The sequence below is a fragment of the Pseudorca crassidens genome, chromosome 5 (genome assembly GCF_039906515.1).
Source record: "Pseudorca crassidens isolate mPseCra1 chromosome 5, mPseCra1.hap1, whole genome shotgun sequence".
In the NCBI taxonomy this organism is placed as follows: Eukaryota; Metazoa; Chordata; class Mammalia; order Artiodactyla; family Delphinidae; genus Pseudorca; species Pseudorca crassidens.
Window position 1 is genome coordinate 103610196 of NC_090300.1, and position 23896 is coordinate 103634091.

Below are 23896 nucleotides of genomic sequence, written 5' to 3' on the forward strand. Positions count from 1 at the left end.
GGACCTGAAGATGAATCACTTATTATTCATAGAGTATGGAGTGAGACAAAAGCTAACATTTAAGGACTTTGGCGGGCACAAATCATGCCCCCATGATTTGGGGGGCTTTGGGGGAACAACTCTTGTTCATTTTTATGTCTTTTCTAGCTACTCACTGGACTCACCAATATCATATCATCTTAAAACTATTTGAACTTTGGTAATACGCATATGAAGCCTCTTTTACTCAACAATATATTCTAATAACCTTTACATGTTACTTCTTTTTTTTCTTATCAGTTTCTTTATTTTTAAATTGTAGGAAGGATTAATCCATTTCCTTCCTATTCTATCATTTCTCTTTTCTTCTCTATGCCCATCCCAATTAAATCTGAAATCTCATCTCTTAGCTTTCTGAATTAGTAAAGCTTTTCAGATTACCATACAACATACAAGAAAACCGGACAGTGCCTTTCAAGGCATCATAGACAGTGAGAGGCAGCTTCCCTCTTCTCATTATTTATAGACACACACTTAGCTAAAAGCATCCTCTTACAATTTGTTCTTTCACTTATTTAATTCCTTTCTCATTTTTTCTTATTGCCTTCTCATTTCTGCTGATTTCTCTGTGTAATATGAGAATTAAGTCCCCACAAGAAATAAATTTCACCATGTCCCAAATAGAATGTAATGAAAGTCCTTTTGGTGGCTAGCAAAATTCCTGTAATTGGCCTCTGTTTCCTTAAACACAAACCTGCCTCCACTGTGGAGGTAAACATGATATGAGCTTCCAGGCTGCACAGCTGTTTTACTATCAAAAAATCATATTCAGTTTTTTTTCAGAGCAATTGTGCTGTTATAGTGCATCATGCATTTATGGAGCCACATTGAGAACATATGTGTAAAATATATTAATTTGTTTTCCTCTTTAATTAATTTGACTTGAACACTTGATTAAATTTTTCTATGGTTTTTATACTTTTGACTAATATATGCACATATTTTAATATATTTATTAGTACTCCTACCTTAAGTTGTAAAATCTCTAGGGCAATTGTAAGTGCAAAAACTTTGAACACTAATCAACACATGTCTAATCTGCACACTTATGTGACTTTTAATGAATGGAGAACAGATATTAGTATGAGATCTAAGCATTTTCTTTAGCATTTTTGCCAGAGAACCTATGATTTTCTTATTTCCCAGACTATAGATCACTGGATTTAACAAAGGAATTATGACAGTTCAAAATAGAGAGTCCACTGTATCTTGGGCATCTGCTTCTGCAGATCCAGGGAGCACATACATGGAGAATAGAGGGTCATAGTATAAAGAGATAGTTAAGAGATGGGCTCCACTTGTGTAGAAGGCTTTCCTTATGCCTTGTACAGACTTCTTTTTTAATATTGTAAAGAGAGCAACTTTATAAGGGACAAGAACAGTCAGAATTATGCACAACTGTATTGACCCAGAGAAAATAAATACAATCAGAAAATTAATGGAAGGGTCAGTACAGGAAATTTTAAACAATGGTACAATGTCACAGTATATGTCCTGTATTATGATAGAATTATAGAACGTTAATCTGAATTTAAAAACATTATGAAGTATGGCATGAACAAGGCCACCTAAAAATGACAAAACCAACAGCTGGATGCTTAGTCTATTGGTTAGAATTACTAGATAATGTAACGGTTTGCATATGGTCACACAGCGATCATATGCCATTGTTACCAACAAAACCCATTTTGTGGTTACACTGATTACAAAGGGAAAAAATTGTATCTTCCATTCAGTGAGAGATATCATTTTGCTCTTGGCAAAGAAATTCACCAACATCTGGCTGGGGCCAGGAGGAGGTCACTGTGGATGATATCCAGGCATCCACAAAAGCCAAATTCCCAAGGAATAAGTATATGGGGATGTGAAGATGAAGGTCATTACATAAAAGAGCAATCAGACCAAGGTGCCCCATGACAGTGATGAGATATATCACCAAGAATACCAGTAACAAGGGGATTTGCCATTTTTGTTGATATGTAAGTCCTATGAAAATAAACTCTATCAGTAACATTGCATTTTCTTTTTCCATATCCTCACTGGGCAGTGTCTGAAATACATGGAGTAAATGAAAGGAATAGTCAGTAAGAAATTATAAAGTGAAACTATGCAGGAAGAGAGTTGAAATGAAACATGCACTTCAGAATTTCCTCTTAATTTTGTTTATTATACCTCCTTAATAGATGGGATCTTTTCTTTGCGGGGGGGATGGAAATAAATGCAATCATTTAAATTCAAAAAATGTGAATCAATGGACAGACTTAGAAAAATGAAAGACATTCTAAATATGTGCTAAATTTATGGACTTTATTATGTTGAGATATGTTCCCTTTATACCCACTTTGAGGAGAGTTTTTATCATGAATAGATGTTGAATCTTGGCAAGTGCTTTTTCTGCATCTATTGAGATGATCATATGATTTTTATCATTCCTTTTATTAATATGGTGTATCACATTATTTGTGAATACTGAACCATCTTTTCATCCCTGGAATAAACCCAACTTGATCATGGTATATGATCCTTTTTATATTTGTTGGATATGGTTTGCTAATATTTTGTTGAGGATTTTTGCATCTATCTTCATCAAAGATATTGGCTTATTATTTTCTTTCTTTAGTGTCTTTGTCTGGTTTTGGTATCAGGATAGTGGTGGCCTCATAGGATGAATTTGGGAGTGTTCCCTCCACTTCAGTTTTTGAAATGGGTTGAGAAGTTTAGGTATTACCTCTTCTTTATATGTTTAGTACAATTCCCCAGTGAAGCTGTCTGGTCCTGTACTTTTTTTTTTTTAATAGATCTTTATTGGAGTATAATTGCTTCACAATACTGTTAGTTTCTGTTGTACGCCATAGTGAATAAGCCATATGCATACATATGTCCCCATATCCCCTCCCTCTTGAGCTTCCCTCCCATCCTCCCTATCCCACCCCTCTAGGTGGTCACAAAGCACTAAGCTGATCTCCCTGTGCTGTGCTGCTGCTTCCCACTAGCTATTTTACATTCGGTAGTGTATATATATCAATGCTACCCTCCCTTCACCCCAGCTTCCCCCTCCCACTCCGTGTCCTCAAGTCCATTCTCTATGTCTACATCTTTAAATTGCCTGTTTCTACTTGATTCAGTTTTGGCAGGGGGGCAAATTTCTTGAAATATACACCCTGCCAAAACTGAATCAAGAAGATGCAGGACCATTGGTCCTGTATTTTGTTTGAAGGGACTTTTAAAAATTACAGATTCTATTTCACTACTGGTGACCAGTCTGTTCAAATTGCTTGTTTCTTCTTGATTCAGTTTTGGCAGGGTGTATATTTCAAGAAATTTGCCCATTTTTTCTAGGTTGTCCAATGTGTTGGCACATGACCATTTGTAGTATTCTCTTAAGATTTTTTGGATCTCTGTGTTATCAGCTGTTATTTCTCCGCTTTCATTTCTTATTTTATTTATTTGGGTCCTTTCTTTTCTTATTGGTTAGCCTGGTTAATGGTTTATCAATTTTTTATCATATCAAAGAACCAGTTCTAGATTTCTTTGATCTTTTCTATTGTCATTTTGATCTCTGTTTTGTTTATTTCCTCTCTGACCTTTATTATTTCCTTCCTTCTGCTAACTTTGGGCTTTGTTCTTCTTTTTCTAAATCTTTTAGTTGGTAGGTTAGGTTGTTTATTTGCTTTTTGTTTGTTTGTTTTTTATTGAGAATGGCCTGAATGGCTATAAAGCCTCCTCTTAGAAATGCTTTCGCTGAATCATATAGATTTTGGAGTGTTGTGCTTCCATTTTCATTTGTCTCAAGGTACTTTCTGATTTCTGCTTTGATTTCATCATTGACCCATTGGTTTTTTAGTAGCATGTTCTGTCATCCCCACTTGTTTGTTCTTTTCTCATTTTTCTTCTTGTAATTGACTTCTAGTTTCATAATGTTGTGGTTGGAAAAAATGCTTTATATAATTTCTATTCTCTTAATTTTGTTGAGACTTGTTTTGTGGCCTAGCCTGTAGTCTGTCCTGGGGAACATTCCATATGCACTTGAAAAGAAAGTATATTCTGCTGTTTTTAGCTGTAGTGTCCTGTATATATCTATTAAGTTCTACTTGGCTTACATGTCATTTAAGACCACTGTTGCCTTATTGCTTTTCTGTCTGGATGATCTGTCCATTGATGTAAGTGGGCTGTTAAAGTACCCTACTATTATTGTATTATTTTCAATTTCTCCCTTTATGTCTGCTAGTATTTGTTTGATATATTTAGGTGCTCTTGTATTGGGTGCATATATGTTAATGAGTATAATATCTTCTTGTATTAATACTTGGATCATAATATAATGCCCTTCTCTGTCTTTCATTATAGCCTTTGTTTTAAAGTCTATTTTGTCTGATGTGAATATTGCTAACCCCCACTTACTGGTCATTTCTGTTTATATGAAATATCTTTTTCCAACTCTTCCTTTTCAGTCTGTTTGTCTTTATCCCTGAAAGCAGTCTCTTGAAAGCAGCCTATTGAAGGGTCCAATGAGCCATTCTTTGTCTTTTGATTGGAGCATTTGGTCTATTGTCATTTACAGTAATTACTGACATTTTATTACTTGTTTTCTGGTTGTTTTTGTAGTTCTTCTCTGTTCATTCTTTCTTCTTTTTTCTTCCTTTGTGGTTTTATTATTTTCTTTAAGATTATGCTTGCATTCTGTGTGTGTGTGTGTGTGTGTGTGTGTGTGTGAATCTATTGTACATTTTTGATTTGTGGCTACCATGGGATTCCTAAATGTTGACCTGTATGTCTACTTGCTTTAAACTGGTAGTTGTTTACACTCAAACACAGTCTAAAAGAGCTACATTTTTACTCCTCTACCTAACATTTTGTGTATTTGATGTCATATTTTATATCTTCATGCTTATCCCTTGACTATTTACTGTAGTTAAAGTTGCTTTTACAATTTTTTGTCTTTTAATCTGCACACTGGCTTATTTAATTGATTGGTCCTCCCTCCTTACTATATATTTGCCTTTCCTAGTGAGATTTTTTCCCTTTCTTACAGATTCTTATTTCTTTTCCATTCGGAGAAGACCCTTCACCATTTGAGTATTGATGAATTTCTTTAGTTTTTGCTTGTTTGAGAATTTCTTTATCTCTCATTCTATTCTAAATCATAATCTTGAGGGGTAGAGTATCCTAGGTTTCAAGTTTTTCCCTTTCAGGACTTTGAATACATTATGCTACTCTCTTCTGGCCTGCAAAGTTTCTGCAAAGAAATCAGCTGATAGTCTTATGGGGATTCATTTGAATATGGCTCTCCTTTTTGTTGCTGCCTTAGAGTTCTCTCTTTAACTTTTGTTAGGACATGTCTTGGTATGGGTCTATTTGGGTTCATCTTCTTTGGGACCCACTGTGCTTCATGTACCTGGATATCTATTCCTTCTTCAGGTTTGGGAAATTTTCAACTACAGTTTCCTCAAATACATTTTTTCCACCATTTTCTCCTTCTGGAACCCCTATAATGTGAATGTAGAAACACTTCATGGTATTCCAGAGTGCTTTTATTTTTTAAACTTGTTTTTCTTCCTATTGTTCTGTTTGGTTGATTTTCATTATTCTGTCTTCCAAATCACTTATGCATTCTTCTGTATCAGTTGGTCTGCTATTCATTTCTTCTAGTGTGTTTTTTATTTCAGCTATTAAATTATTCATTTTTGACTGGGTCGTTTTTGCATTCTAGTCCCTTGTCAAATTGTTCAGTGTTTAGATCAATTATTTTCCTCAATTCAGTTCACATTTTTCCTACCAATGTTTGAATTTTTTATCTGGTAAATTGTTTATTTATGTTTTATTATTTATTTTTTTAGAAGCCATGAGGATTGGGCTTTGAGGGGGCCCTGTTCCCTTTAAGTGTGTCTTTTTCCCTCTCCCTGTGCTAGAACCTTTGCCCCAGCAGAGGAGAGTGTTAAAATGAGTGGGTCACATGCACAGAGGTTCAGTGTGCTGCCTGTGTAGGTGTCCATGGCTCTGCTAAGAGATCTGGGTGGCTTCTGAGGTGCCACTTTAGTAAGTGCCATCAATGGCCACCACTGTCCCACCCAGGCTCTACCCTGGGCCCGGATGACCTCTAAGTCCCATGATCAAGATTCTTCCCCAGTTGTGGCCACCCCCAATCTAATCTATTTTGTTTACTGTCCTCATAAAGACTATCAATCTTAGCAGTACAACTGCTCCATTATATTCCCACAAATTGGCTATCATTATCCTTTTAAATGTTTTCCAAACTGGTAGCTCTTCTTTCCCCTCACCCCATAGAAGTAAAATAAATAAAACAAAAATTTTAAATTTCATTTATTTAAATTGAAATAAGTTAAATATATTTCTTAAACTTATTGGATATTTTTAATTCTTCAGTTGAATGTTCAGTGGCCCTTCCTTCCATTCAGATGTTTGCATGTTTTAATGAATTGTAAGAGTTCCTTATATATTAAAGGTATTAAACTTTTTCTTTCCCTCATAAATGTCTTAAATATCTTTTCTTGTATTTTTATGTGGCTGTTAACTCTTCTATTTTATTATTATATAAAAGTTTTTAAATTTTATGTAGTCATTGTAAGAGGAACAATTCATGAAAACAAAGACCTTACCCACTAGTTAAGAAGAGGAAATTTAATTTAGCAAATGGTTTGAAAGTGTTGTAAAATCAAAAAGTCAAACAGGGAATAGTAAGGCAGCCCAGAGATTACTAATGGTAGGAAGCTCCCATGAGGATGAGTGGTTAGTTAACAGAACCCATGATTTGACCCGCATGAGCAGTTTCCCTGCAGGAGGTGGACTCAGTGATAAGATGCAGCTTGTGCTGGAGACACTCCCTACAGCAGTGGAACAGGGCAGAAATATTGTGGGTTTCCCCCCACTCTTTAGTTACAGTGCTCATCATTGTCCAAATCTAGCCAGAAGACATTTGAAAGGGAGGGAGTCTGGGAAATAGAGTTTACAGTGGTCCCTAATTATAAAACAAAACACAGGAGAGGAAGTTGGAAAATGGATTGAGGCCAAAAGGCAAATAATCAGAGAATCACATACATCAGTTAATCTGCTTATTATTTCTAGATTTGGTCTTTTGGTAATAAATCCTTTCCTTGATATTTCAAAGTATGAAATTTTTTACTGAGGAAAATCGTGAAAAATCATGTCTAACTCTTTAGTAGGTAATATATATGAGTTCTAGCTTAGTGCCTAGCAGATAGTAGGTTCTCAGTAAATTATTTTTTTCTTTCATAATTGTAAGGATCAATAAGTGTTTTTGTTTATAAATGTAGAATTTTTAACATTTTATATCTCAATATGCTTGATCAGCATCTCCAGGTTTTTGTTAATGCTATGCATATATCAGTACTCATAATTGGAATCAGTCCAGGTTAGTGGTATTCCTAATCTGAAGGGACTCATCTACAATTTTTCTGATTCTAAGAAAATTGTGTAAAATTTTCTGAAGTATATCAGAGTAGATTAAAAGCTTGCTTTTATACTTTAGTTTTTCTAACATTTAGAAGAGAAAACCCTTTAAATCTTAATATAATTTTTGAGGACAAATTTTGTTTGGGCTTTTGCTTTTTGTTTGTTTGGAGGCCCAACCTCCAGCCTGGGAACCAAGATCCCACAAGCCTCGTGGCTCAGTGGAAAAAAAAAAAAAAAGAAAAAAAGGAGCAGTACAATAACAAAGAATAAAAAATAAAATTAGAAAGGTAAAAAATATATTATGAAAAATAAAAATATAATTAAAACAACTGCAACAAGGTAAAACAAAACCACAACAGAAAAAAGAAAAAAAAAAAAGAAGGGGGGAACAAGCCAAAAGGAGCAGAACAATAACAAAGTATAAAGAATAAAATAAATTTTGAAAAATAAAAGATTTATTAGAAAAAATAAAAATATAAATGTGTCAACAACAACAAGGTAAAACAGAACCCCAACCTAAAAGAAGAAGAAAAAAAAAAAAGTCCTTGGCTATAGGGGGCGTGGAGTTTAGGCGGGGGTGGAACTTAGGCAGGGGTGGGGCCTAGGCAGGACTTAGGCTCAGGACGCACACAGCCAGAAAAAGCCTTTGGGGCGGGGCCTAGGCAGGGCGATGTTAAAGCGAGGTGCAGGGCCTCTGCTTAGGACCTGCGTGGAAGGGGAAAGGCAGCATGAGTGGAGTGTGGGGTTCTGGAGTTTGGAGGTAGGGCCCTGGGTGAGGGTGTGTGGGTGGGGTTTAGGCCCAGCACATTGGAGGGGGTCTCTGAGTATAGAGGTAGGGCCCTGGGTGGGGGTGTAGGGACAGGGCTTGGGCTCTCTGCGGTAAGAGGGAAGCTCCGAGGGCAGAGGATTAGGCCTGAGAGCCCAACAGGCTCCCCAGTGCCTAAGTGGACAGGGAAAGTGCTGGCCACGTTCCTTTCCATTCCTCTGTTACCCTCTCAGGGTCTCCCACAGGGTCTCCCCCATCCCCTCTGGACCCCTAACCATGGATGGATCCTGCTGGGTGTAGAAACTCCTCCCCTCCCCCAGCCGCCCCTCAGAGGTGCCGGCCTGTAGGTCCATCCTTTACTCTTGCTGCCTCTTCCCTCCCCCCACTCCTTCAGGACCTGCGCGGCTGGAGGGGGCCTCGGTGGGCAGAGGATCAGGCCCAGGATCTCAGCAGGTTCCTGGGGCCCCAGGTGGGCAGGGGAAACCTGGCTATGCTCCCTTTTGATCCTCTGTCCTCCCAATGGTCCCGCAATTTCCCCCTTCGGGCGTGGGAATCCCTTCTCCTCCCCCAGCTACCCCTCAGGAGTGCCAGTCCCGTCCCGCCTCCACTTCTCCTCCCCCTTTACTCCCTCCATACTCCATGTCCTACCCAGTCGCTGGGGGTTCCTCCCGTACCCTAGGTGTCCATGGTACCCTACCAGTGCCTGGTAGGTGCCCTAGTCGACAGGGAATGTGGACGCAAATTCCGCATCCTCCTAGTCCGCCATCTTGCCTCCACCCCCTCCTTACATATTTTTGAATAAGATATGCAAATACTTTAAGGAATTTGTTAGGCACTAACATCTTAAGTCATTAAAATAGTAGGACAATTATAAATGCAAAAAACTTTGAGCACTAGTCAACACGTAGCAACATCTAACCTGTACAAGTATGTGTTCTTTTAATGAAAAAAGAACACCTATTAGCATTTCTCTTTAACATTTTTGTCAGTGAATCTATGACTTTCTTATTTCTCAGGCTGTAGATAATTGGATTTAACAAAGGAATTATGACAGTGTAAAATAAAGAGTCCATCATATCTTGATCATCTGCTTGTGTGGATCCAGGGCACACATACATGAAGAGAAGAGGCCCATAGTATAAAGAGACACATAGGAGTTGGGCTCCACAGGTGGAGAAGGCCTTCCTTATGCCTTCTGCAGACTTCTTGTTTAAGACTGTAAAGAGAATAAGTGTGTAAGATATAAGAACAATGAAAATAGTGAACAACTGTATTGATCAGAGAAAATAAAAATCATCAGAAAGTTAATGGAAGGATCAGTACAGGAAATCTTAAATAATGGTATAATGTCACAGTAAAAGTGATGTACTATGATGGAATTGCAAAAAGTTAATCTGAATATGGCATGGAAAAGGCCACCTATAAATGACAAAACTAATAGCCAGATGCATAGCCTAGTCGTCATAATCACTGGATAGTGTAATGGTTTGCATGTGGCCACATAGCGATCATACGCCATTGTGGTCAGCAAAAAACATTCCATGGTTACAGATTGCAAGGGAAAAAAATTGTATCTTGCAATCAAAGAGAGAGATCATTTTGCTCTTGGCAAAGAAGTTGACCAGCATCTTGGGGGCCACTGTGGGTGATAACCAAGTATCTGCAAAAGCCAAGCTCCCAAGGAATAAGTACATGGGAGTGTGAAGGTGAGGGTCATTACAGATGAGAGCAATCAGACCACGGTTTCCCACATGGTGATGAGGTGTAGCATTAAGAACAGCAGGGACAAGAGGATTTGCCACTCTGGTTGGTATGTAAGTCCTGTGAGAGCAAACTCTTGTCAGCTCTGTTGCATTTTCCGTTTCCATATCCTTAGATGGCCTCTAAAATACAATGCAGTAAATGTAAAGTAACATTTATCAGAAGTTTCAAAAGAAGATTTGGTTAAGCTAATATAAATAAAACCATACACTAGACTCAATGCCATTTATTTTATTTACTCTTTAATACATGAAAAGTATTTCAGGAAATTGCTATATTGGAAAAATGTGATTATTTCAGTTCAAAATATGTATAGGAATAAACAGATTTAGAAGAAAAGAAAGAAATTCTGAACATGAGCAAATTTATGGGGAAGCTATTGAATGAGGTAAGGAAATTCTGTGTGTTTGACATGGATGCACATCAAAAAAATCTTAGAAAGGCCTGGATTATCAAACGAATTGAATGCCATGTGAATGATCTTCAATTTTATTCTTCAAGGAATAGGGAAGCACTGAAAACTTTTAAGATGTGGAGTGTCATCATCAGTTAGTTTTGAAATTAAATATTTGGTTGTAGAAATAGTCTGCAGGAAGCAGAATCTTGTGTCATGAATACTCTTCAGGAAGTTATAACACTTGTCCTGTAATTCCCAAACCAGATTACACATCCGAATTGTTTGGGGTAGTTTTCCATGCAAAACATTGGGTCTGAGGTACTACTGTAGAAATTGATTTAGTAGATCATGAATGTGGTCAAGTAATATGCATTTTTAAATGCTCCCAGTTGATTAAAATGTATGTGAGGTTCTTGGTTCATGTGTGATATGATTAGAATGATGAGGGAGACAAAGAGATCAAAATAAATTAGAATGTAGAGTCACTAAGACTTGGTGACAGATTAAATGTGAAGGAGTAATTAGTAAAGGAGAGAGAGTCACTCTCTTTAATGACTGGATAGGTAGTCATTAAAAATTGAGATTGAAGATGCAGTAGCTAGTTTTTGCAAGGAGCATCCTCTGAACATCCAGGTGAGATAAACTTAGCAGTATGATTCTACAAGTGCTTAATAGAAATAATGACTTGGGTATCATTGAGGTGGCTGAAAACATACTTATATATGGCTTATACATTGGACAGTGTGCATAAGGTAAAAAAAAAAAGAGGAAGGAATGAAAATAAACTTGAAGAAGTTACATTAAAGAGATTAAAAATGGATGTACATCATTTATTAGATGGTTCACATCTGATCCTCTTTTCTACCAAATGAGTCTTGGTGGCAGACTAAAGCTCTCAACCTCTCTAGAAGCCAAAGTTTCTGGAAACTATCTTTCCCATCCCCCTGGTACCTAGAATGAGGGGGCTTGATATAGGGTTAGCCCCAAAAAACTCATTTACACTCTATTTGGGATATGGAGAGGGGAGAAAGAGGTCAAATGTGGACAAAGAGAATTTTGGTTATAAAGTCAACCAAGGAAACAATATCATGACCCCAGAAAATCCTGTACCCATAGCAATGGCATTGAGAGTGTGAATTGTGGCATTCAAGTTCAGCAGCAATGACAACAGGTCTTATTGAGCTAGAGATGGGACATGATTTTGGCTGTTGACTGTCTGACTTCTTTCTTTGTGTCCTGCCAATTTCTCTAGTGGATTTCCCCAACTTCCCTAACATTTCTATGTCCAAGCCAATTTTCATTCAATTAACTCATTTCATCTTGCAGCCAAGAGCTCTGGCTCACACAAAAGGAGAAAAGGAAAGACCAGAAAAAGCTACAGAGCAGAGTGTCAGAGAATCAGGAGGGAACTGGAAAGCTGAGTGTTGGGAACTTAAAGAGAGGAAAATACTCAAGAAGGACAAAGGAAAATACAGTGCCTAAAATGAAATAATTGCTCTGGTAGGATAAGGAGTGAATAGAGATCATTGTGTGTAGGAATTAAGAGAGTTTTTAGTGAGAGCAATTTCCATTTTGGGATAGAGTTGAGGTCGGAGAATAATGAGAAATGAAAAGGAAGCAAATGGCACAGCAGTGAGGAGAATGAAATAAAGTATATAAGTTGTGGACAACAGTTGACATTTGTTTACCACCGCCCATAGACAGATGCGATATTTTTCCTTATAGAACGATGTCATGAAAGTTTTCAAAAGAGAGAGAAGAGGTCATTGAGATGAGAGTGCATAGAGAAGTGGAATGGAAAATTTGTGTGGGTGACAAGGAACAACAAAAAACTGGAAGAGACAAACGAACATAGATGAATAAGTGTAGGAAAGACAAGCAAATAGAGAGAGGGAGTATCAGAGAAAGGCTGAAGATGAAATAAGGGGAAAGTCTCAGCGTTTGGAGGATAAATATCTGTCAACTCTGGCTTCAACAAAAGTTGTCAACACAGGGTCACCTTTCTTTTTCTTTTATTAAAAACTCCAAGTTTATTTTCCTATGGAATTTGTGTATTAATTAGAAACTTTCATTTTTTTTAGGTTTTTTAATTAAGAATTTTTTTTAAACATCTTTATTGGAGTATAATTGCTTTACAATGGTGTGTTAAAAACTTTCATTTTAATTTTATTTTTTGCTCATAAATATACTAGCATGGCCTCAAAGTTCTTTTCATATATAAAAGATGCTTTATCTTTGTTATTACTATGATTAGAGCTGACTTTCTTTAGAAATCCGCCTGGTTTGCGATTAAAGCATTTGCTTCTCCACAAGTTTTATTAGTGGAATAAAATTGATTCAAAGACTGGGACTTAATACAGGCAATGTAAATAACCAGTGCCAATAACTGCAGTTGTTAAATGTATATTTATTTTGAGTGAACATCCTTCCATGCAATCTCAAATCACTAAACATTTTAAAAATTCTCAATTTGATGTGTGGGTACTTATTAAGTCATAAACCTGAGAAAAGCACTGGAGAAACATTTTCTTCATTTTTCTGTATATATATATGTATATGTACATGTATGTATAACGAAATTATTGTCAGAAGTAGGTGAAAGAATAGAGAGGTTATTATTTAAGTGATTTAACTTAAAATTTAATCAGAGAATATGGTTAATTAAATCAAATAAATATTTTGAATGCAATTATCAGAAAGATTTCTTATGTAGAAAACATTGACCTAAATCCTTAAACTACTGTTCATTTGTTTAAAGTTCTAATTCACCAAAACTTATCCTATAGAGTCATTGTAAGTATGCTAACCAGAGGATTAAATATTTAAAGAGTACAATGTGTTCTTAGAGCTATTTTGCTCATCCAGATTTTACTCACAATAATAAAGCATGCAGATTATTCACTATTTGTTTTCCATTTTCAACTGGCTATTTTGGTATCTTGTAAATCAAATCAAAATTATTACAAATTTAACAGTATTTTAACTTTCTATGAAAAAATAATGAATATTACAAAAAGCATTCTCTCTTACCTATATCTGTTAGAAATTGTTGAGCTCCTTTCAGTGTTTGGCTTTCTGAAGTAGAAACTAATATAAAGGCACTGCAATGACAATAACACAGGTGACAATTCTTTGCACACTGATTCACTTTGGAGGCTTCATTATCCAAGCTCAGGAAAATGTTGTTTACATAAGTTTATATAAATTTGTGTTGAACACAAGAGTTAACCAATTGTATAACTGTGTGCTTTTGCCGGAAGAGGAAGGAGTGAAGAACTTAAATTCCCCTGATAGCACCCATGGATTACCTTTTGGACAAAGCTAAGCTGTTCTTCTGGGCATTGTGGGTTTGGACAGGTACAAGAAATCCAGGTTGCTGCATGGGGCACCACAGTCTCTGAAATCATAAACGTCAGTCATTGCAGACAGTTCTGGTTTTAACAATAGAAATTACACTTTATGGCACTATTTTCAACCACAGAGGACACTTCTGACATGTTTTTGCAAACTCCAGTTTATCAGTAAGTGTTGATGCTCTGAGTGCTTTGATCAGTATGGTCTTATCTGAGCTAATCACACATGATTTTAATGAGGCCTAATTTCTAGATTCCTGTCAAGACCCAACCCCAAGTCAATTTGTCCTCCTCATGCAAACTGTAGCTCACGTTCCAGACCCATACCTAACTCCCAACTTTAAGCTGAAATCTGGTGAGAAATCTTACCAAGCAAACGTCTGGGGAAGGAGTAAAGGAAAAACAAAACAAAGGACCACAGTGGGAGACAACCTATAGCAGTGCTTCTCAAACTTTAATGCCTGTGAGTCTCCTGGAGATCTTGTTAAAAAGCGAATCCTGTTTCAGTAGATCAGTGGTGGGGCCTGAGCGTCTTCATTTCCAAGAGGTGATGCCTGTGAACAGGTGCCATCCACAGGGTCTTTATCATGGAGAGCCTAGATTATCAGAGAGCCTAGATAATTGGAGAAGCACAGCATGGTAAATGTAGCTGGCTTGCAAAGAGGGATGCAGGGAGGAGCCAGATGGGTCAGGGAGGCCAGCATATGGGGGTAACACAGGGCCTTGGAGGCCAGATCAGGGACTTTGTTCTATACCTTAATTTAAAGGAAAGCTATTGAGGGGTTTAGAAATGGTGGTACCATGATGATCAGATTTGCCTTTTTTGCATTAACAGAGAAAGTTATCAGTATACATTTATTCAGAAAAATAAAACTTAACTTACTTATTTGTGGTATTTTGGTATGATATCTGAGTAACAAAAGAAAATGCTTAGCCTCCATTTGGGACTTGGATGACTAGATGGGAAAAAGCAAACAGCATCATTTTAGTAGATTGATTGATCAATTAATCTGCTTCCTTACAATTTTGCTGATGAAAGCCAAAGTAGAGGAGAAAATAACATAGAAGAGAAGAGTCCTGTGAAAAGTGCACAGAAGAGTGGAGTGGGGAGTATGATGTGCAGAGGTAGCTTCAACATAACCAACACTTGACTAAAATTTACTGCCCTCTTCAGTTTTGTATAATTATCTCCTAACTTATTTGGTTGCCTCTCTCTGAGCGCAAAGGCCTGTATTACTGCTTCCACTCTGGGTAGTCTTTTCAATTTTGGTCATTTTAATAGGTAATATCTCATAGCACTTTCATTTGCATTTCCCTAGTAACTAATTTTATAAAGCATTTTTTTGCATCCTTCTTTGACATCTGTATATCTCTTTTGGTAAAATGTTCAAGTATTTTACCCGTTTTTAGTTGGTTTAGTTGTTTTTTATTATGAATTTTGAGAGTGCTTCATATATCCTGGAAACAAGCCTTTTATCACACATATGATTTGTAAATATTATATCACACTAGTCTGTTACATGGATGACATTGTGCTGATTGGTCTTAGTGAGCAAGCAATAATATTTATTAGTTAGCCATTTGTAGGACAGAGGTGGAAAACAAATCTGACAAAATTTCAGGGGCCTTCTACTTCAGTGAAATTTCTAGGTGTCCAGTGATATAGGGCATGTCAAGAAAACCCTTCTAAGGTGAAGGATAAGTTGTTATACCTGACCCTTCCTGAAACCAAAAGAGAGGCACAACACATAATGTGCCCGTGTGGATTTTGGAGAAGTATTAGCATTATTTGGGTGTGTTACTCCAGCCCATTTACCAGCGGCTAGTTTTGAGTGGGTCTCAGAGCAAAAGAAGGTTTTGCAACATGTCTTGGCTTCTGTGCAAGCTGTTCTGCTCCTTGAACCATATCCAGCAGATCCAGTGGAGCCTGAAATGGCAGTGACAGATGCTTGGAGCCTTTAATAAGCCTCTAGAGGTTGATCACAGTGCAGGCCTTTAGAATTCTGAGCAAAGCACTGCCATCCTCTGTGGATAATGACTGTACTTTAGAGAAACAGCTGTTGGACTGCTAGTGAGCCTTGGTAAAACATGAACGTTTAACAATGGGCCACCAATTTGCCATGATACCAGAGCTGCCCTTGACACACTGGATGTTATTTGACCCACTAACCATAAAGTTCAGTGTGCACAGCAGCATTCCTTCATCGAATAGAAGTAGTAGACACTTGATCAAGGCAGGAACAGGTCCTGAAGGCACAAGTAAATTACATGAAGAAGTGGTTCAAATGCTATTGGCCTCTACTCCTGCTGCAATGGCTTCTGTCTCCCAGCCTGGACCTGTGGTCCTATAGGGAATTCTCTATGATGAGTTGACAGAGAAGAGAAGACTGGGGCCTGATTTACAGATGGTTCTGCATGGTATGCAGGCACCATCATAAAGTGGACAGCTGTTGCATGACAACTCCTCTCTGTGACATTTAGGAAGGACAGTAGTGAAGGGAAAACCTTACAGTGGGCAGTCCTGCTTCCACCAGGACACACAACAATGCTTCCGTTGAGCTGAAAGTAGACTGCCCCTTGGTCCCTTTGGCTTTATGTTCCTTTGACTCATGAGACAAAGAAGTGAGTTACTGTGCTGGCTGAGGTGATTGATGGCAACTACCAAGAGGAAACTGGACTATTCCACAAAGAGGGTAAGGAAGAGTATGTCTGGAATACAGAAGATACCTTAGGCTATCTCTTAGCATTATCATTCCCATGGTTAAGATCAATGGAAAACTTTAACAGGCCAAACCACATAGTAGTTCTAATGGCCCAGACTCTTCAGGAGTGAACCTTTGGCTTATTCCACAAGGTGAAGAACAATGACCACCTGAGTGAGGTGTTTGCTGGAGGCGAAGAGAATGCAGAATGGGTAGTGAAAGAAGTTAGTTAAAATACCAGCACCAATCACATGTCCAGTTACAGATATGAGGTGTAATTTGCCAAGAGATTTCCTTCTTAGTTTGATATGAAAACATTTGTGGGTGTGTATAGCAAACAGCTTTGTTTTCTTTCCACTCTTATTCCCTTATCATGAGACATAAGATGTGCTGACTTTATAGTATAATAATTGAGTGTTGTTCATTTGACATCTTAGTATTTGTATTACCAGATATCAAGGAGAATCAATAGTAAACATCACTCAAAGATTTTACCTCCACTCCGGGGAAGAAGTAATACATTTTTGATTGTACATAGCATAGTTGTATCATGTTCGGTGACCTTGCTATTATCATTATTTAGAAATAGAATAGTTTTAAGATATGTGTATGGGTGCTAAGTTGACAAAAGGTGAACCTGTAACGGTTAATTTTATGTGTCAACTGGTCCGTGAACTGTCTAGATATCTAATTAAACATTATTTGGGGGTGTTTCTGTGAGGAAGTTCCAAATTAGTGTGGAATTGGTGGACTCAGTAAAGCTGATGACTCTCCGCAGTGTAGCTGGGCATTAGCCAGTCTGGTGTGGGCTTGGATGGAACAGAGAGGCAGAGGAAGGTGGAATTCACTTTCTGTTTGACTGGTTAGCATTGATATTCTCCTGCCCTTGATGATCTGATTCTCAGGACTTCATACTCAGAAAGGAATCTATATAATTGGCCCTACTGCCTGAGACCTTTGAAGTAGGACACTACTGTCCTCACTCTCCAGCTTGCAGAGGGAAAATCATGGAACCTCTCAGACTCCATATCATGTCAGCCAATATCTTATAATAAATGTCTTGGTATAAATATAGATAGATAGATAGATAAATAGATGATAGATAGATATATAGGGAGGTAGTGAGATAGAGAGATAGATTCTCCTGGTTCTGTTACTCTGGACAACCATGACTATAACCAAAACTCACTGTATGTTTAGTGAACATCTTGTTTTATCTTGCAAAGTGAGGGAAATATCATGATGTAACTGTTAGCTATGGCTCTAAATAAGTCTCACTATGAAGGTACCTTTTCAGAAGAGGTAAACGTCACGTACTGCAGCATAAGGAATATTGTGTATATGAAGTTGTACTTGAAAGGGGTGATCTAAATGCTGATCTGGCTTGGTAATTAATTTTTCAAAAGGGACAGAGAACCCTCCCATTAACCATACTGAAATTAGACAATGTGGTTTTTACTGGCTATCATCACTATCAATCATGGTTCCCGAGAAAAAATTATTTAAAAATCCACAATAATTCATCCTTTGAAATAGATGCCCTATTTGCATCTTTCTGTCCAAAACTGAAAGGAAAGTATAAATAGAGGGTGCAAACTGTCAAAATATTTTCAGAGTGCTGTTTAAGTAGGGAATAGAGTATATGGAAACTCTGTTTCATCTGATATCAAAATATCCTAATACTATAACAGTTTTGCTTCACTGATTACTTTAAAGCAGTGATTATCTTAGCTCAGGCTACTGTAACAGAATATCATAGACTGTGTTGCTTATACCACCAACATTTATTTCTTACATTCTGGAAGATGGGACGTTCAAAAACAAGGGGCCAGCAGATATTTATTGTACATGGTGAGAGATTGCTTCCTGGCCAGTAGGCAGCAGCCTTCTCACTTGGCCTTTGCAGGTTGAGTATTCCTGGGGGTGGTGGGGAGGAGTTAGTTCTCTTGCCTCTTTCTCTTCTTATAAGGGCACTAATACCATCATGAAAACCTGACCCTTATGATCTATTCCTACCCTAATTACCTCCTAAAGTCCTCATTCCAAATACCACCACATTAGGGGATTAGTGCTTCAATGTATGAATTTGGAGGGAAATCAACATTCAGTTCACAACAGTAGTTTGCTATGTATAGTCCCAAAACAACAGCATTAGCATGACTGAATTAGAAACTCTAATGATAATGCCCATCAGTCTGTGTTTTCATAAGCTCTCCAGGTGATTCTGATGCCCACTAAATTTTTCAAACCTTAGTTTTAAAAGACCAACAAAAAGAGCTAAAATGAAAGCCTATACCAGAGAGGTTTTGACACTTTCCTAATACTACATGTGCTAAGACTACATGCCAAAATTAGTCAACAAAACAGACTTTAGTTATACAGTTCTAATTTTGATTTATATTTGTTTGTTTTTGCCCAATCCTAGTTATGTTATTTCTTTGAACACAGTCTAGGATAAAATTATCAACAATCTCCTGAACAGTAGAAGTCTTACTTAGTAGAAGGTATTGGAAGGCAAAGAGAAAAAAACATATGCACATATACATAAAGAGAGATAATTTATTATATATTCTTTTCAATCTCCAGGTTAAGAAAATGAATACAACTTCATAATAAAGAATATCTCAAGTATATTATTTGTATTTCCAACAAATGATCTAATCTAGCATCAGCAGTGTCCAGACAACTGGATGAACTTAGCAAAATTATATCATCCTTTAAATCTAAATAACCATTAAACAATACAGATTTAATTTCATAGTTTCTTTTTAAAGGAATCAGCAGAATATCTTGTCCAAAAATGTGGATTTTTCACAGGTGTATCTTTTACCTCTTTACCAACATACCATTGAAATGACAAAAAAATGTACAAATGAATAAATCTATAACAGAAGTGAATGGGATCCATCATTTGAGTAGGGATTTTGGTAATTTCTGGAAGGCATAAAGTAGTTGAGATTGTACTGAAGATCAATACAGAGCAGAGGAATCTGTAGACTAGACATCTACAAGAGAAGGCTTCAAGGAAGTCTGCACTTCTGAGAGGCCTCCAACTGTCTATTCTGTACTCAGCAACCTAAATTAAGATGTGATGGGTTATACACCCTCTCATATACTCATAGCTTGACACCAGACTTCTCACTCAAAGAAAAATTCTGTAGGAAACAGTGCTAATGATGGCAGAAGAAATACATACCACTGCCTATACTTTCAGTTAGTCTTTGGGTCATTACAATGTATGAAGAAGCAAAACGCTAAATAATTGAAGGAATCCATCTAAACAATGGAAACCTTATACAGTAATAAAAATCATTGAACTATGTACATATGCAATAACAATGATTCTTTTTTATTATTTTTAATTTTTTTAAATTGAAGCATAGGTGATTTACAATGTCATGTTAGTTTCAGATGTACAGTAAAGTGATTCAGTTATACATATATATGTATCTATTCTTTTTCAGATTCTTTTCCCCTATATGTTATTACAAAATATTGAGTAAAGTTCTCTGTGCTATACAGTAGGCCCCTGTTGGTTATCTATGTTATACATAATAGTGTGTATATGTTGATCCCAAACTCCTAACTTATCCCTCCACCACCTTCCCCTTTGGTAACCATAAGTTTATTCTCTATGTCTTTGGGCCTTTTGTATATAAGTTCCTTTGTATCATTTTTTAAAAGATTCCACATATAAGCGATATCATATGATATTTGTGTTTCTCTGTCTGGCTTACTTCACTTAGTATGGTAATCTCTAGGTTCATGCACGTTCTGCAAATGGCATTATTTCATTCTTTTGTACGGCTGAGTAATATTCCACCGCATATATTATACCACATCTTCTTTATCCATTCATCCATTGATGGACATTTAAGTTGCTTCCATGTCTTGGCTATTGCTGCAATGAACATTGGGGTGCATGTATCATTTTAAGTCATGGTTTTCTCCAGATATATGTCCAGGAGTGGGATTGCAGGATCGTATGGTAGCTCTATTTTAATGAAACAGGATAAAAAGCCCAGAAATAAATCCACACACCTATGGTCAATTAATCTATGACAAAGGAAGCAATAATATACGATGGAGAAAAGACAGTCTCTTCAATAAGTGGCGCAGGGAAAACTGGTCAACTACATGTAAAACAATTAAATTAGAATATTCTCTAACACCATACACAAAAATAAACTCAAAATAGATTAAAGACCTAAATGTAAAACCAGTTACTATAAAACTCCTAAAGGAAAACATAGGCAGAACACTATTTGACATAAATCACAGCAATATTTTTTTGGATCCACCTCCTAGAGGAATTGAAATAACAAATAAACATATGGGACCTAATTAAACTTAAAAGCTTTTGCACAGCAAAGGAAACTATAAACAAACCAAAAAGACAACCTACAGTGTGGGAGAAAATGTTTGCAAACAATGAGACGGACAAGGGTTTAATCTCCAAAATATACAAACAGCTCATATAGCAAAATATCAAACAAACAAACAACACAATCAAAAAATGGGCAGCAGACCTAAATAGACATTTCTCCAAAGAAATGGCCAAAAGGCACATGAAAATATGCTCAGCATCGCCAATTATTAGAGAAATGCAAATCAAAACTACAATGAGGTATCACCTCATACCAGTCAGAATGGCCGTCATCAAAATGTCTACAAATAATAAATGCTGGAGAGGGTGCAGAAAAAAAGGAACCCTCCTGCAATGTTGGTGGGAATGTAAATTGATACAGCCACTATGGAGAGCAGTATGGAGTTTCCTTAAAAAAAAAAAAAAAGACTCTTTAGGGAGAAACAGTAAAAGCAACTGGAATGTGATGAATGCATTCCCTTTTTGGGACATAGGGGGATGTCTCAGAGGAGTAAAAAGAAGGCAGATGACCTGGTCTAATCTTGTGACTCGCACTTCCAGGAATATAGAGTAATGATTTTTGTTTTAAATAATTATATGTCTTGCATCTTTAAACCAAACCTCTGATTAAGCTTCTCCCTGATATTTTGTCATACTCTATCCCAGGAACCAATCCTACTGATAATATTTTCAATTGTCATGAAAGAAATTTAAGAAGGTGAGCTGGCATGCAGCAGCCATGCCAGGTCCAGTAATTTCCCTGGGCTCATTGCCGGGTTGAAAAAGAGTGATGCACTCTTACTGTATTCTATGTATGTGAGCTGTCAGATCATTTTAAGTTTATAAATATTTTGTGAATACTTATTTAGGAGCTCATGTGAGTAAGCCACTGTGCTATCTACTACAAAAGACAGAAGGATTTCTAAATTGTAATTTAAAAGAGTTTGTAGGCCAAAAATATTATTATACGAGGCCAAGTGTGACCAAGAAGAATAAATAAACTGCTAAACATTTGAGATGAGTGAACATTCCTATTATCTTTGAGGTACACTGGAAAAACATCGCAGAAGTTGTAAAATTTGAGAGAGTCGTTGAGAAAATGATACCTTTTCAATTTTAAATGAAGATAGAGAAGTTGGGTGGGGAGGATTCTCTGTGGAGAGACCTGTGTGAGCAAAAGCATGAACCTGAGAGAGAGAGAGGTTTGTCCAGAAAGGTTTCAGTAACTCAGTTTGGGTATAGTGTAGAGTCCACAGGAGAATTGTGGAGAAAGAGCCTTCAGAGTTAAAGCAAGGTTTTATTTGAATGCTGGGATGAACATATGCAGGGTGAAATATGAAGAAAAAAAGAGAGAAGAAAGAAAGAAAAGAAGAAAGAAAGAGAGAAAGAAAGAAAGAGAAAGAGAAAAAGAAAGAAGGAAGGAAAGAAAGAAAGAACAGAAAAAAAAGAAAGAAGAAAGGAAGGAAGGAAGGAGGAAGGAGGGAGGGAGGGAGGGAGGAAGAAAGGAAGAAGTCTGTATATATAGATATATATGCGTATATATTTACTTGTATTTATATACCATATAGTCTTAACATAAATGAAGAAATAATCATAATGCATATGTATGTATACAGCTCTAGATACATTTCCCATATATGTGAAAAATCTGGTAGCAATGACAATCTATTAAAAGTTATTGAAGAAAGATATCATGTAATCAGAGTCCAGTTTATAAAGGTTAATCCTGCAGGTATGTTTGGAAAGGAAAAAATATCAGCAGGATGGAAGGGGTAAATAACAGAGGTCGGTAGTTTTGAGGGTTAGGACCTGAGTGATATGGAATGTGTATGGAATTTAAGTGTCAGGAGAGGAAAGGCAAAATGGCTCTGAAAATGGATTGCTTATTATACTTAAATAGTATGACATGTGAGGAAAGCAACCTTTCAAGGACTTTTGGAGCATGAAACAGCCAAATTCTTGCTCATTTTCAAGTATTTCTCAGCTACCCACTGGGAACTATGGCATCATATCATCTTAACATTATTTGAGCTTTGATAATATGCATTTAAAGCCCCTTGTTGTCAACAACACATTTGAATAACTTTTACATACTACTGATCTCTTTATCTTACAAGCTTCTTTCTTTTTTTTTTTGGCTGTACGCGGGCCTCTCACTGTTGTGGCCTCTCCCGTTGCGGAGCACAGGCTCTGGACGCACAGGCTCAGTGGCCATGGCTCACAGGCCCAGCCGCTCCGCGGCATGTGGGATCTTCCCGGACCGGGGCACGAACCCGTGTCCCCTGCATCGGCAGGTGGACTCTCACAGTAAAAGTTATATATCATGTTGTAATTACAGAAGGTTAATCTGAATAAAAATCCTATATGAATAAAGGCATGTAGGACACCACCTACAAATGATGAGACGAACAGTCGCATACATAGTCTATTGGTCATAATCACTGGATAAATAAAGGGTTGCATATGGCCACATAGCGATCATATGCCATACTTGCCAAGAGAAAACATTCCGTGGTCTCACTGACTGTAAAGGGAAAAAATTGTACCATGCATTCAGAGAGAAATATCATCTTACTCTTGGCGGAGAAGTTGACCAGCATCTTGGGGGTCACTATGGATGATACTGAAGTATCCACAAAAGCCAAACTCCCAAGGAATAAGTACATGCGGGTGTGAAGTTGAGAGTCATTCCAGATGAGAGCAATAAGACCAAGGTTCCCCACAATGGTGTTGAGGTATATCACCAGGAATACCAGGAACCAGGGGATTTGCCACTCCTGTTGATATGAAAATCCTGAGAGAACAAACTCTGTCAGCAATGTTGCATTTTCCTTTTCCATATCTTCACTGCATGTCCCCTGAAATAAAATGCAATAAATATAAAAATAACATTCACTATGGATTTATGAATTGAAAACTTGTAAAGTGGAGTCGAAATCATACTCCTATCAGAATGCCCTTTTAATTTCATAAAATATCACTATATAAACTGGGGGATTTAAAGAAATGCCACTCAATATGATAATTTCAGTTCAAATAATGTGCAGAAATTAATAGATTTATATAAAAGAGACATTCTAA

The 23896-nt window shown here is 37.0% G+C and overlaps 1 protein-coding gene and 1 pseudogene across 1 annotated transcript; both read right to left on the reverse strand.

The window, feature by feature from the left end:
* Positions 1 to 1008: 1008 nt before the first annotated feature.
* LOC137224306 (olfactory receptor 5H2-like) lies at positions 1009 to 2080 on the reverse strand (annotated as a pseudogene).
* A 7070-nt stretch (positions 2081 to 9150) lies between these two features.
* LOC137224307 (olfactory receptor 5H8-like) lies at positions 9151 to 23676 on the reverse strand. The gene is given in 8 exon segments (XM_067737167.1): positions 9151 to 9515; positions 9518 to 9783; positions 9785 to 9989; positions 9992 to 10073; positions 10075 to 10119; positions 15918 to 15994; positions 23089 to 23265; positions 23268 to 23676. Coding segments are annotated over 8 exon segments (1605 nt in total). The 5' UTR covers positions 23656 to 23676.
* Positions 23677 to 23896: the final 220 nt, after the last annotated feature.